The sequence below is a fragment of the Pristiophorus japonicus genome, chromosome 4, assembly GCF_044704955.1.
Source record: "Pristiophorus japonicus isolate sPriJap1 chromosome 4, sPriJap1.hap1, whole genome shotgun sequence".
In the NCBI taxonomy this organism is placed as follows: Eukaryota; Metazoa; Chordata; class Chondrichthyes; family Pristiophoridae; genus Pristiophorus; species Pristiophorus japonicus.
In genome coordinates, this window is record NC_091980.1 from 155,175,177 (window position 1) to 155,188,651 (window position 13,475).

At 47.1% G+C, this 13,475-nt stretch overlaps 1 protein-coding gene across 3 annotated transcripts in view; it reads right to left on the bottom strand.

Annotated features, from left to right (window-relative positions):
• Positions 1 to 11,878, bottom strand: part of dnal1 (dynein, axonemal, light chain 1) — a 37,462-nt gene extending 25,584 nt beyond the window's left edge. The window contains exons 1-6 of one of the 3 annotated variants that reach the window (XM_070877386.1): positions 11,795 to 11,878; positions 11,675 to 11,713; positions 10,167 to 10,276; positions 6,150 to 6,205; positions 3,075 to 3,130; positions 1,051 to 1,177 (exon numbers count right to left, since the gene is read on the bottom strand). In XM_070877386.1, the coding sequence (XP_070733487.1) occupies positions 1,051 to 1,177; positions 3,075 to 3,130; positions 6,150 to 6,205; positions 10,167 to 10,276; positions 11,675 to 11,713; positions 11,795 to 11,797 (391 nt within the window). In that variant the 5' untranslated portion in view covers positions 11,798 to 11,878. Of the gene's footprint in view, positions 1 to 1,050; positions 1,178 to 3,074; positions 3,131 to 6,149; positions 6,206 to 10,166; positions 10,277 to 11,674; positions 11,714 to 11,750 lie in introns of all 3 variants that reach the window. The other 2 variants (XM_070877387.1, XM_070877388.1) reach the window with 2 other exon arrangements.
• Between the last annotated feature and the right edge of the window lie 1,597 nt (positions 11,879 to 13,475).

Here is a 13,475-nt window from a genome sequence, read left to right on the forward strand (position 1 = left end):
TAGTGAACACAGGCCTAGTCGACCCAATCTCTCCTCATACGACAGTCCTGCCATCCCAGGAATCAGTCTGGTGAACCTTTGCTGCACTCCCTCTATGGCAAGTATATGCTTTCTTAGGTAAGGAGACCAAAATTGCACACAATACTCCAGGTGCGGTCTCACCAAGGCCCTGTATAACTGTAGTAAGACAGCCTTGCTCCTGTACTCAAATCCTATCGCAATGAAGGCCATCATACCATTTGCCTTCCTAACCGCTTGCTGCACCTGCATGTTTGCTTTCAATGACTCGTGTACAAGGACACCCAGGTCCCTCTATACATCGACACTCCCAAGCCATCACCATTTAAATAATACTTTGTCTTTATGTTTTTCCTACCAAAGTGGATAACTTCACATTTATCCACGTTATACTACATCTGCCATGTGATTGCCCATTCACTCAACCTATCTAAATCACCTTACAGTGTCTTTGCATCCTCTTCACAACTCTCAGTCCCACCTAGTTTTGTGTCGTCAGCAAACTTGGAAATATTACATTTGGTTCCCTTATCCAAATCATAGTTGGGGCCCAAGCACTGATCCCTGTGGTACCCCACTAGTCACTGCCCACTACCCCGAAAAAAACCCGTTTATTCCTACTCTCTGTTTCCCGTCAGTTAACCAATTTTTAATCCATGCTGATACATTACTCCCAATCCCAAGTGCTTTAATTTTGCACACTAACCTCTTATGTGGGACTTTATCAAAGGCCTTCTGATAATCTAAATACACTACATCCACTGGTTCTCCCTTATCTATTCTATCAGTTACATCCTCAAAAAACTCCAGTAGGTTTGTCAAACATGATTTTCCTTTCATAAATCCATGTTGACTTTGTTTAATCCTGCTGACATTGCTGTTTGAGGGATCTTAATGTGTGTGAATTGGCTGTCGCACTTCCTGCATTACAACAGTGATTACACTTCAAAAGTACTTCACTGGCTGTAAAGTATTTTGGGACGTTCCGATGTCATGACAGACGCTGTAGAAATGTAAATCAATGGAGCATACCCCAATCCTTCACTAGGTTGTACGACATGTACAGTACATGTAGCTTCTTCATGGCATGGATTCCTTTAAGTTTCTCGATTAAGTTATACGAAATCCACAATTCTTCCAGTGTCTCCCCCACTGCCTCCTGCAGAAAGTAAAACTGATTACAGAACCAGATTTTCACAGTCCCTGGTATGGTGTTTGCTTTCTTTGTACCACTGATTTAACATACAGTGCAGGCTAAGATTTGTGTATTATACACAAAAGGATTTGAAAGTAAGATTGAACATTGGACAGGCAGACATGTCATTACACACATTGCTAATTGGCATGTCAAAGTATGTACAGAAATTATTAAACTCTAATGGATAGGTTCAAAAATATTAAATAATGGAACATTAGCCTTCATCTCAAGAGGGCTGGAATACAAGGGGGTGGAAGTTACGTTACAGCTATACAGAACTCTGGTCAGACCCCACCTGGGGCACTGCGTCCAGCTCTGGGCACTGCACCTCAGGAAGGATATATCTGCCTTGGAGGGGGGTGCAGTGCAGATTCACCAGAATGATACCTGGGCTACATCATGAGAACAGGTTGCATAAATCAGGCTTGTATTCCCGAGTATAGAAGATTATGGGTGTTCTGATTGAAGTGTGAAAGATAATTAAAGGATTTAATGGGGTAGAGAGAAAAAAACTATTTGCTCTGGTGGGGGAGTCCAGACCAAGGGGGAACTGTCTTAAAATTAGAGCCAGGCCATTCAGGGGCGACATCAGGAAGCATTTATTCCCCCACACAATAGGTAGTGGAAATCTAAAACTCAGTTTTGAAATTTTCAACTGTTCCTCAGCATCCACAGCATTTTGGGGGAAGTGTTCTAGATTTCCACCATCCTTTTTGTGAAGTGTTTCCTGATTTCACTCCAGAATGTCCCAGCTCTAATTTTAAAGATTGTGCCCCCTTTATTCTGGATTCCCCCCACCAGGGGAAACAGTTTCTTTGTATCTAAATTATCGAATCCTTTTACAGGTTCGACCTCCAAAATCCAGAAACCTCGGGACCGAGGCCGTTCCGGATATTTTGGAACGTCTTTCTGACATCCCGAATCTGGAAACACCCGGGACGAGGTTCAGTTATTTCTGGATTTCGGAACCCTTCGGCCGGCCGTAATCTGGACAAAAAAAAAAACGCCCGAGAAAAACCTGCATTGCAGCCCCAAGGACAGCGGTAAGTATGAAGACCTGCAAAAAAGGTAAATTAAAATTTTTATTTTTAAATTATTTTGCAGTGATGAGATAGTTAAGTATCTTGGTGAACGATGTGATTGTGTGTTTTTTGCCATTATTTTGTGTAATCCCCCCCTCCCAAGGCCCAACTCGCAGCGGTAATCGACCTCAGAGTAAAGTAGGCGAGGACCGACCGCGGTTTCGGCTGATTTTTACCGCTGGGCCTTTAAAAAATAGCGGAGTGATTAGTGGCATTTTTGGCGCAAAATTTCGAAAGAAATACCGCTATCGCCGTTTAAAAGAAAGTCCGGATTTCATAACATTTTCCAGATTTCGGACAACCCCTCCACAGATCAGCCTGATGTCCGGATGTCAGAGCATTCCGGAGTTTGGAATTCCGGATTTGGGAGGTGGAACCTGTATCATTTTAAACACCTCCATCTGATCACCCCTTAATCTTCAATGTGTGACAAACTAGGTGGGAGGTGGACAACTTAAGTGTAACTTAGAAGAAGCATATAGATTGATATTAGTGAAACAGAACAGGAAATAAAATGCCATTCATAAAACTCTCAGCACAGCCACAATTAAGGTCACTGTCCATCAGTTGACGGGTTCCATTTACAAGCCATTCCTAAATCCAACAAGCTCCTTGCTGCCCCATCGGAGATCAGCTAACTCAGAAATTAAACTGGAGATCTTCCTGGTGTGTATGGCTCAGCCACTCATTGGCTCAGTGAGTTTAGTCATCAGGGAATTAAGTAAAGAGTTCAATAGTGAGGTTTAGGACCAGAGAATAAAACTAGGTTAACGTACCAGACCATTAAAATTCTTTATGTTGTTCCTTCCTAGCGATAGAATTCTTAACTTCTCTGGAAAACATGAGAAAAAGGGACAACATTTCATTTTTAAGTCACAAAAATAATTGATGGACAGGAAAATACCAGCTTGGTCCCTCAAGCCTGCCCCATACGTATGATGGCTAGAGCAGTATATCTAGACACTGCCGAACAAACATCCCCCACCCTGCAGCCATGCAATTTCCTGGGAGAGGCAAGAGGGGAAAATCAGGGCCAATAAGGGAAAAAATACTCTGGAAAATTCCTCTCTGACCCCCTCAAGTGATTGTAATAACATCTGGAGTCACAGACCAGGTAAGAACGGCAGACTTCCTTCCTTCCTTCGAGGACATTAGTGAACCAGATGGGTTTTTACAACAATCTGGTAGTTTCATGGCCACCATTACGGATACTGTACTAGCTTTTGATTCCAGATTTATTTATTGAATTGAATTGAATTTCCCCAGCTGCCGTGGTGGGATTTGAACTCTGGATTATCAGTCCAGCAATATAACCACAATGCTACTGTACCCCTTATATTATAGCCCTCGCAATTCTGAACAGAGTCGATACTTCTGAATTCATTGTTAAATCTAGTAATCATCCCCTGAAGATGAATTACAACATAAGGATGAGCCTAGCAATACTCACAACGTCAGCCTTAGCCCACTCCAATCCGGAGGTGCTTCACGAGCCACTTGCTCAGCTCGGGGGGCAGTCAGTCTCTCCCTGTACCAAATGGACAGCAATGTGGAGAGTACCTTCAGTTCCGCCTGGCAGGCTACATAATTCGCATGCCAGATACGAGACTCCCAAAACAAGTGCTCTACTCGGAACTCCTTCACGGCAAACAAGCCAAAGGTGGGCAGCAGAAACGTTACAAGGACACCCTCAAAGCTTCCCTGATAAAGTGCAACACCCCACTGACACCTGGGAGTCCCTGGCCAAAGACCGACCTAAGTGGAGGAAGTGTATCCGGGAGGGTGCTGAGCAGCTCGAGTCTCATAGCCGAGAGCATGCAGAAAACAAGCTCAGGCAGCGGAAAGAGTGTGCGGCAAACCTGTCCCACACACCCCTTCCCTCAACGACTATCTGTCCCACCTGTGACAGAGACTGTGGTTCTCGTATTGGACTGTACAGCCACCCAAGAACTCATGTTAAGAGCGGAAGCAAGTCTTCCTCGGTTCCGAGGGACTGCCTATGATGATGACACACTGATGACTGGATCGATCGGGCAGGCGTCGCTAAGGATGGCACCCATGATCCGCATCAAACCCTTTTAACGATTTACTTGTGAAGACATATTATTTTTCTGAGAAGCACAGGACCTGTTCTTTCAAAATCAATTTTCTGATTATGATCGGACTTCACATGATTTTAAAAATAACCCGAATTCAGGAAAAAAAAAAATACAAAAACCTAAGCATGGCTCAGAGTGTGTCGCAAAGCAGTAATTTACTCTCAGGGTCGAGTTGGCTTCTACAAGTAGCTTGAGCTGCAATCTCTCCGGTTGGGACAGTAACTCAATTAAACCACTGCCCCGTTACACATTGCTAAAGCACCTACTTCGAGAAGAAAAGGGTTCCATTTTGAAATCTGAGAAAGTTAAAGAAAAACCTGGTTTCCAATAGAAATTTTCAGGTTCAACAAAAGGATCATCTGTGACAGTCAAGGCAGTGAGGGGGAGAATTTCCCTGATCAGCCCAAGGATCAAGCATCTGGTTAAGTATTTGAAAGGATTTATCAGCTCACAATGCTGCACATTAATAATTGAGGACCATTGCAAACTCGACTTTAGCAAAACAGCATGTACAGTCAGACAATACCCTGTACATTGATATATTTTTGTCCCTATTAAAAAAAAAATTGTTCCTACAAACAGATTTTAACAGTACACTTATTTGAGTGAGTAAAAGAGCCCTCTTTACGTGCTTTCACACCAGGTGCAATTATCTGAGACCTAGCTCCCCTTCTTCTTTTCCCTCCCCTCCTTTTAAACTCGCCCTGCTCCCATTCTCTGGATGAGGGCGGCGCTGGCAAGGCCGACATTTATTGCCCTTCCCTAGTTGCCCTTGAGAAGGTGGCGGTGAGCCGCCTTCTTGAACCGCTGCAGTCCGTGTGGTGAAGGTACTCCCAACAGTGCTGTTAGTGAGGGAGTTCCAGGATTTTGCTCCAGCGACGATGAAGGAATAGCGATACATGACCAAGTTAGATGTGTGAATTGGAGGGGAACTTGCAGGCGATGTCGTTCCCATGTATCAGCTGCCCCTGTCCTTCTAGGCGCTGGAAGGCACGGGTTTGGGAGTTGCTGCCGAAGAAGCCGTAGCCAGTTTTAAAAGGAAATTCATTCTGGGATGTGGACGTCATTGGCAAGGCCATCATTTATCGCCCATCCCTAGGTGCCTCGAGAAGGTGGTGGTGGGATGCCTTTTTCAACTACTGCAGTAGCTGTTTGAGGGGCTTGCTAGGCCACTTCAGAGGGCAATTAAGAGTTAACCATGTTGCTGTGGGACTGGAGTCACATATAGGCCCAGACCGGGTATGGAGGGCAGATTTTCTTCCCTGAAGGACATTAGTGAACCAGTTAGGATTTTACAACAATCCAGCAGCTTCCTGGTCACTTGTATCGATGCCAACTTTTTATTTCCAGATTTTTTGCAACTCTCATTCTGCCATGCTGGGATTTGAACGCGTTTGCTGGATCATTAGTCCAGTTCCCTGGATTACTAGTCCAGTAACTCCTGCAATTTTACTGCAGTGCATCCTGTAGATAGTATACACTGCAGCTACAGTATACCAGTGCTTGATGATTAAACCAGCGGATGGTATCACAGTCGAGAATGTGCGTCTATGATTCTGCTTATTGGGATTAGCGAGCCATATTTACTGACGCAAATAGAGCAAACACTGCATATTTGCTCGCTGTCGATCTCCATATAAAAATAGCCCAGTAATGGAGAGTGACACACGAACATAACTCTCCTAAAACTGGAAGCAATAATTGAGTATAAAAGCCCTTGAAAGAAAACATTAATAAAAGACATGCACTTACTTAGTCCATTCAAATTTGCTATCTTTTCAATGCAGTTTGTTGAAAGGGACAACTTTCTGAAAAACAAGGGAAGGAATGCTTTACATTTGGGAGAACACCGCACATTTTCCTCTTTTGTACCAACTGATGTTCACTTGTTTAAAGTTGTAATATTGTTGACAAACTGTGGATCGAATTAGTTAAAAGCAAGCAGGTCTTTGTTTTTGCACAATGTCACTACTGTGCCATTATGAGCTTAAGTTGCACGTTTGCAAAAAAAACAGCACTTCTTGAAATTGGTGCTTTGGACACTGGTCTTTCACTTCTCAGACTGGTGGTGAATTCCAGCCATCAAACCGATGGAATGCAAGTCTTGGTCTGCTGACTACAAGGATCTTAGTCAAAATGGGCTTGGCCAATGTCGACCCAGCCCCTAGTGAGCCTGGAGCTCCCACACAGAACTGCCAATCTCACTCAACTGGGCTTCCAGTGCAAGAAACAGAAACATGCCACACTAAAAGATAAAAAGAACTTGCATTTATGTAGCACTTTACAGCCAATGAAGTCTTTTTATTTTTTAGGTGTAGTCACTGTTATAATGTGGGACAGGCGCAGCTAACTTGCACGCACAAAAGATCCCAGAAACAGCAATGAGTTCAATGACCATATAATCTGTTTTCTAGTGATGTTGGTTGAGGGATAACTGTTGTCCATAACACCCCTACTCTTCTTTCACATGCGTCTGAGGGCAGACAGGGTATCGGCTTAAAGTCTCACCTGAAAGATGGCCCCTTCGGAGTGTCAGTCTAAATTATATGCTCAAGTCTCTGGACTTGAACCAACGACCTTCGGACTCAGAATCAGGAGTGCTATCACTGAACTACAGCTGGCACCCTGGTCACACTCGTGCATTAGGCAGTGTTCTACCTTGGTTAGGATGGAGACAGATATCCAGTGGCAGAGTACTCTGCATCTAACCATGCCCTGCAAGGTGTTAAGAGCCTGGAACAAAAAGCATTCTGTTCCCCAGCACCAACATCCTTCACCTCTACATATACAAAAAATAAAAGCACACATCAAAAAGAAGTATTTCTCCGAAAGGCATTTACAACTAGTATGATTAGGATTAGAACTGCTGTGTCGAATGTGGAAATGTATTTTTTAAAGCTGCATTACACTGTTTTTTGTACCCTTTTTGACATAAAACAAAAGAAACTTCCGTAACAGTGTTTGCATAAACATGCTAACCTGGATTGAAACTGCTGATAGCTGCTTAATAGCCACCAGACAACATTAAACTGTCCTGCTGAGACAAGTACCACCAATTGTGTTCCCCTGTATTATCCATGCAGCACCAATTCACCCCCCCGCCCCGCAAGAGATAATCAAATTACCAGCCATTATCTCTTGTCCAGAACTCATTTATATTATGCAAGAAGCCAAGTACCCAATCAACCACTATGGAAATCATGGGCCCAAATAACTGACCAGGAAACTGGACAATCCTGACACAATGCAAGGCCGGTAATAGCACATTATCACACCCTAATCGAGTAATGGCTGACTGGCCCACCAATAACTCTGACAAAGGAGACATTTGGAAACAATGTCAAGACAAGAATATAGTAATCATTAACTCTTTATCTGTATTCGCCGACTGCAAAGGCAGAACCAATACACAGGATGGGACCATAACTTGTTTTTCACTGCATAAATACCTCGTGAAACTGTACTATATTGGAGGTCTTCACTTAGCCTTTGACTGAGTGAGACTCTTCCCTTGCTGCAAGTAAAAATTAAAAGAACATCTGCTGGAGCTGAAGGTGTCAGAGTCATATATTGTGAGTCGAGATTTCGACACGACCCAGATTGTGATTCTTCAGGGAACGGCGGTCACAACTGCCAAAAACAGAACTCCTCCATCGTTAATCAAATGCCGTCAAAATTCAAGGCAGGAACAAGGTAAATCAATATATCCAATAATTCTTGATTATGTCTCAAAATTTCTGATATGCCACACAACAGGCTTTTGTCAGGTCTTGTCAGTGTTAGAAATTAGCTCTGGAGGAAGAACATTTTTTTTTAAATTCATTCTGGGGATGTGGGCATCGCTGGCATTTATTGGCAATCCATAATTGCCCTCAAGAAGGTGGTGGTGAGTCGTCGTCTTGAACCGCTGCAGTCCACATGGTGAACAGCGAGCTGTTAGGTAGCGACTTTGACCCAGCAATGATAAAGGAGCAGTGATATATGTTCAAGCCGGAATGGTGTGTGACTTGGAGGGGAACTTGGCCGTGGTGATGTTGCCCATATAATCTTCTAGGTGGTAGAGGTCACAGGTTTGGGAAGCGCTGCCAAAGGAGCCTTGGCAAGTTGCTGGAGTGCATTCTGTAGATGGTACATACTCCAGCCACGGTGGAGGGAGTGGATGTTCAATGGTTGGGATGCCGATCAAGCAGACGGTTTTATCCTGGAGCTTCTCGAGTGTTGTTGCAGCTGCACGTTCCAGGCAAGAGGAGAGTATTCCAACACACTCCTGACTTGTGCCTTGTGGAGAGGCTTTGGTGAGTCACGTGAGCCATTTACTGTTGAATATCCAGCCTCAGATCTGCTCCAGTAGCCACAGCATTTGCAAAGACTTTGTACCACCAGTCTGTTATCAGACAGCATAAGAATACCTAACTACATTTCCAAGGAGGACAATCTTGTTGGTTTTAGATAGTTACAAAACCAAGTGAATCATAGAAACTTACAGCACAGAGGGAGGTCATTCAGCCCGTGTCCACGCTGGCCGAAAATGAGCCCAGTCCCACTTTCCAACTCTAGGTCCGTAGTCTCGCAGTTTATGGCACAAGTACACATCCAAGTACTTTTTAAATGCAATGAGGGTTTCTGCCTCTACCACCCTTTCAGGCAGCGAGTTCCAGACCACCACCCACCTCTGGGTGAAGACATTTCTCCTCAACTGCCCTCAAATATTTCTACCAATTACTTTAAATCTATGTCCCCTGATAATGACCTCCCTGATAAGGGAAATATGTCCTTCCCATTCCACTCTATCTAGGCCCCTCATTATTTTATACATCACAATTAAGTCTCTCCTCAGCCTCCTCAATTCCAAAGAATCAACCCCAGCCTATCCAATCTTTCCTCAGTTAAAATTCTCCAGTCATGGCAACATCCTCGTAAATCTCCTCCGTACCCTCTCTAGTACAATCACTCTTTCCTGTAATGTGATGACCAGAACTATACGCAGTACTCTCGCTGTGGCCTAACTAGTGTTTTATACCGTTCTAGCATAACCTCCCTGCGCTTATATTCTATGCCACGGCTAATAAAGGCAAGTATTCCGTATGCCTTCTTAACTGCCTTATCTACTAGTCTTGCTACCTTCAGAAATTTGTGAAGCATTTTTCTGGTACAGATAGCCTTGTGCTTCCAAGACCAACAGATTGGAGAAAGGGCAAATAGGGAACAAAGGGAAAAAGAGAAAGGTACAATATTTTTCTAAACCAAAACAAAAATTGTTTAAGAAAAAAAAAAAGAGGCGAGCAGTTGGTACCGGGCGAATTATAATCCAGGATTTATAATATTGATTACAATGATAAACGACGACTTTTAGATCAGGAGTACCAACAGGAGCTTTTAATTTGTAGGGAGCTTCCTGATTTCAAGCGGGGTGGTGAATGGGGTGTGAGTTAGCCTCAGTACTTCTGGGTTTGTGGGGGGTGAGGGTGAATCCAGCCAGCGTTCCTGCCCCCAATTGCTGGTGGCAATAGACATCAGAGGCATGACTGTACTGTGACGCTCCTCACGATAAAATAGCCCAATACTCTTTTTTCCTAGACTCAGATGAAGAATACCCTCTTAGACAAGATACGCAATGCCACTGGAACCATACCCGACACCAGTCAGGAGAGGAGAGAAACCTTAGAGACATGGTTTTCAGCATAATAATATATACATTTTAAGGAAAGAAAGACTGGTAGGAGCAAAACACGCAAGTAGGCACTCAAGATTCCACCTAATAAAACTTACTCGCAATTACTCAATGTAGAGAGGGACGCGTCCATCTTTTCAATAGGCGGGACCTGGCCATATAACTTCACCTCCAGGGCTTCAGCCGCCTTTTCACCTGACTTCTCCTCCTGAAAATCATGAATTAGCGAACCTGGTCATTATTTCTGTCCTTCAGACAAATAATGTGTGCGACCATCCCACCGTTCAAATCCCTCCATATCTCTGTAACCTCCTCCAGCCCTCTGATATATCTGTGTTCCTCTAATTCTGGTCTCTTGAGCATTCCCGATTTTAATCGCTCCACTATTGCCGGCCGTGCCTTCAGCTGTCAAGGTGCTAAGCTCTGCAATTTCCTCCGTAACACTCTTCGCCTCATTCCTCCCTTAAGAGGCTGTGCAAAACCTACTTCCTCACTTGTCCTAATATTTCACTGCAAAAGGGCATCGCAGCCAAGCTTGATCCTGTTCTCATCTGACATCCACTCAAGCACTCGCACCAGCAGCAGTCATCCATTGGAGAGGTGGCAACTGTGAGGAGGTCAAGAGTGATTGGATATTTACCCCGGTAACAGCTTGGATCCTGCCAGAATACATGATAGTGGTGTGAGCGACCAGGCAGGGCACATCGAAGTATGCACAGGTCATCAAAGCTTCCATTCAAAGATACAGTAGACTGAAGCAATAATCACTTATATTACATACAACACCAAGAAAGCCATCTCCAATCAAGACCCATCCAAGTCTGTGCAGTGTTCGCCATGTGCACCCTTGGGGTAGGGAAGGCAGAATCAGCCAGGGGTCCTCACTCCTGATTGTTATCCAGCCTGTTAGTGTGTGAAGATGGGGGGAGGGCGGGGGAAGAGAGAAGAGAGTGGGCTTGCGGGGGGAAGAGAGAGAGCAGGGGCTATGGGGGTGGGGGGAGGAGAGTACCAGGGCAAGAGTGGGGCGGGGGAGGGTATTGAGCACGGGTGGGATATTGAGCGCGGGGGGGTGGGATTTTGAGCCGGGGGGGGGGGGGGATATTGAGCGCGGGTGGGGGGGGAGGGGGATATTGAGCGCGGGTGGGGGGGATATTGAGCGCGGGTGGGGGGGGGTTATTGAGCGCGGGTGGGGGGGGATTTTGAGCCGGGGGGGGGGGGGATATTGAGCGCGGGTGGGGGGGAGGGGGATATTGAGCGCGGGGGGGTGGGGGGATATTGAGCACGGGGGGGGGGGGGATATTGAGCGCGGGTGGGGGGGGTGGGGGGATATTGAGCGCAGGGGGAGGGGGGGGGGGTTATTGAGCGCGGGGGGGGTGGGATTTTGAGCCGGGGGGGGGGGGGATATTGAGCGCGGGTGGGGGGGGGAGGGGGATATTGAGCGCGGGGGGGTGGGATTTTGAGCCGGGGGGGGGGGGGATATTGAGCGCGGGTGGGGGGGGGGTTATTGAGCGCGGGGGGTGGGATTTTGAGCCGGGGGGGGGATATTGAGGAGGGATATTTTTCGGGAGGGGGCTGTGTCTGTGTCCCGCGGGCCGCGGTTACTCACCCACTTGGCCAGGGCCTCTTTGATGGTGGTCGCTTTGGCCTAGAGGAAAAAAAAAAGAAAATGCGGCGTTACTCACAGCGGGGTAACCCTGAGCCGGGGGTCCATCCGTCACTCACTCACCATTCTCCGCCGCCAGCTGCTGTGATGCGGTTGCTATGCAGACGGCAGGCACCGCGCATGCGCGTCCCCCCGCGGATGCCGAGGGAGGGGGCGGGGCCTCATTCAACCAACAAAAGCCTCTTAAAGGGACACTGGCACCGCGAACCCCTGCCACATAAGAACATCAGAACTCTTTTTGTGAAAAAAATTAAAACATTAAATCATTAAATCGTGTCCCCCCGATCTGGGGGACGCACCAAACATTTCCAAGGCCCTTTTTTTTGTGTTTTTTTGTGTTATTTTTTAACGTTTTTTTTTTGGGCACTAAAATCATTTTTTTTCTCCAAGTGCCCCCTATAAAAGGGGAGGGGGACACTAAAAAAAACCCCGGCAATTAAAACAAATTAAACTTTAAAACATAAAATCAAATTAAAATTTGGTTGCCGGGCGTGACGATGCACTCCAGTCCCTGGACATCGCGTGCTCCATCTCCAAGGACCCCCTCGACCACCCGCTGCCTGGACCGGCTGATGGCACCCTTGGCCGTGCCCAGGAGCAGTCCTACGAGGAGGCCCTCGGACCTACCCGCTCCCCTCCGCACAGGGTGCCCAAAGATCAGGAGTGTGGGACTGAAGTGCAGCCAGAATTTCAGGAGCAGCCCCTTTAAATAATAAAACAGGGGCTGCAACCTCGTGCACTCAATAAAAACATGGAACACGGACTCTTCCAGACCGCAGAAATTGCAGGCGGCCTGGGAGCCCGTGAACCGGCTTAAAATTTATTGCATGCGACTGCTCCGTGCACCACCCTCCAGGCCAAGTCCCTGATAAATACTTGGAGGACTCCCGCGTAGAGTGCCCTCCATTGGGGACCCCCGCCTCCTCCGGACGGCAAGATGGTACGCCATGGCGTGTCCGGACGGCAGACGAGGATGGCAAAGTTGAGAGTGTGCAGGAGCAGCCCGTACAGGAAACCCCTCCGCGCGGAACTGAAAGGCACGGAGGGGATTTCCTCGAGGAGGCTCAAGTTGTGAAGCGCCGGCTCCCGAGGGAGGTTCCGGGGTTTGGCGCTGATGAGGAATTCCGTCCGGACGGGGGTCAGTTCGGACGGGATCTCCCCACGTGCTTGAGCCTCCTCGATGCACCTAACGGAGTCAGGGCCCAGAGCTGTTTTTAGCGACTCGATGGCATCGGCCGCACAGCGGACGTTGGCGGAATTTAGGCGCCGCGCCAGCATGTCTGGCGCCATCCAGCCCGCTCCTCCGCCATCGAGCAGGTCCCTGACCCTGGTCACCTCACCAGCCACAGCCCTCTCATCCGACCGCCACCTAAAACCTCGGTCGTGGAGGTACAGATTCCCGAGCAGCGGCTCCTGCAGGACAGCCGCCACTCCAGCCGGTGGAGAGCTGCGCTTGGTGGAGACTTTGTTCCAGACCCTGGTGAGTTCCTTGTAAAAGACAGGCAGCTCCTGGAAGGCGGTCCTGACGCCCCCCAAGCTCACAAACAGGAGCTGCGTGTCGTAGTTGAGGCCGTGCTGCTGGCGGAAGAAATACATCGCCAGAGCATGCCACCTAGGAGGCGGCTCGACGTAAAGGTATCTCTGCAGGGTCTGAAGACGGAAAGTCGCGAGCTGGGTGCTGACGCTAAGAACATCAGAAATACGAGCAGGAGCAGGCCATCTGGCCGCTCTAGTTTGCTCCGCC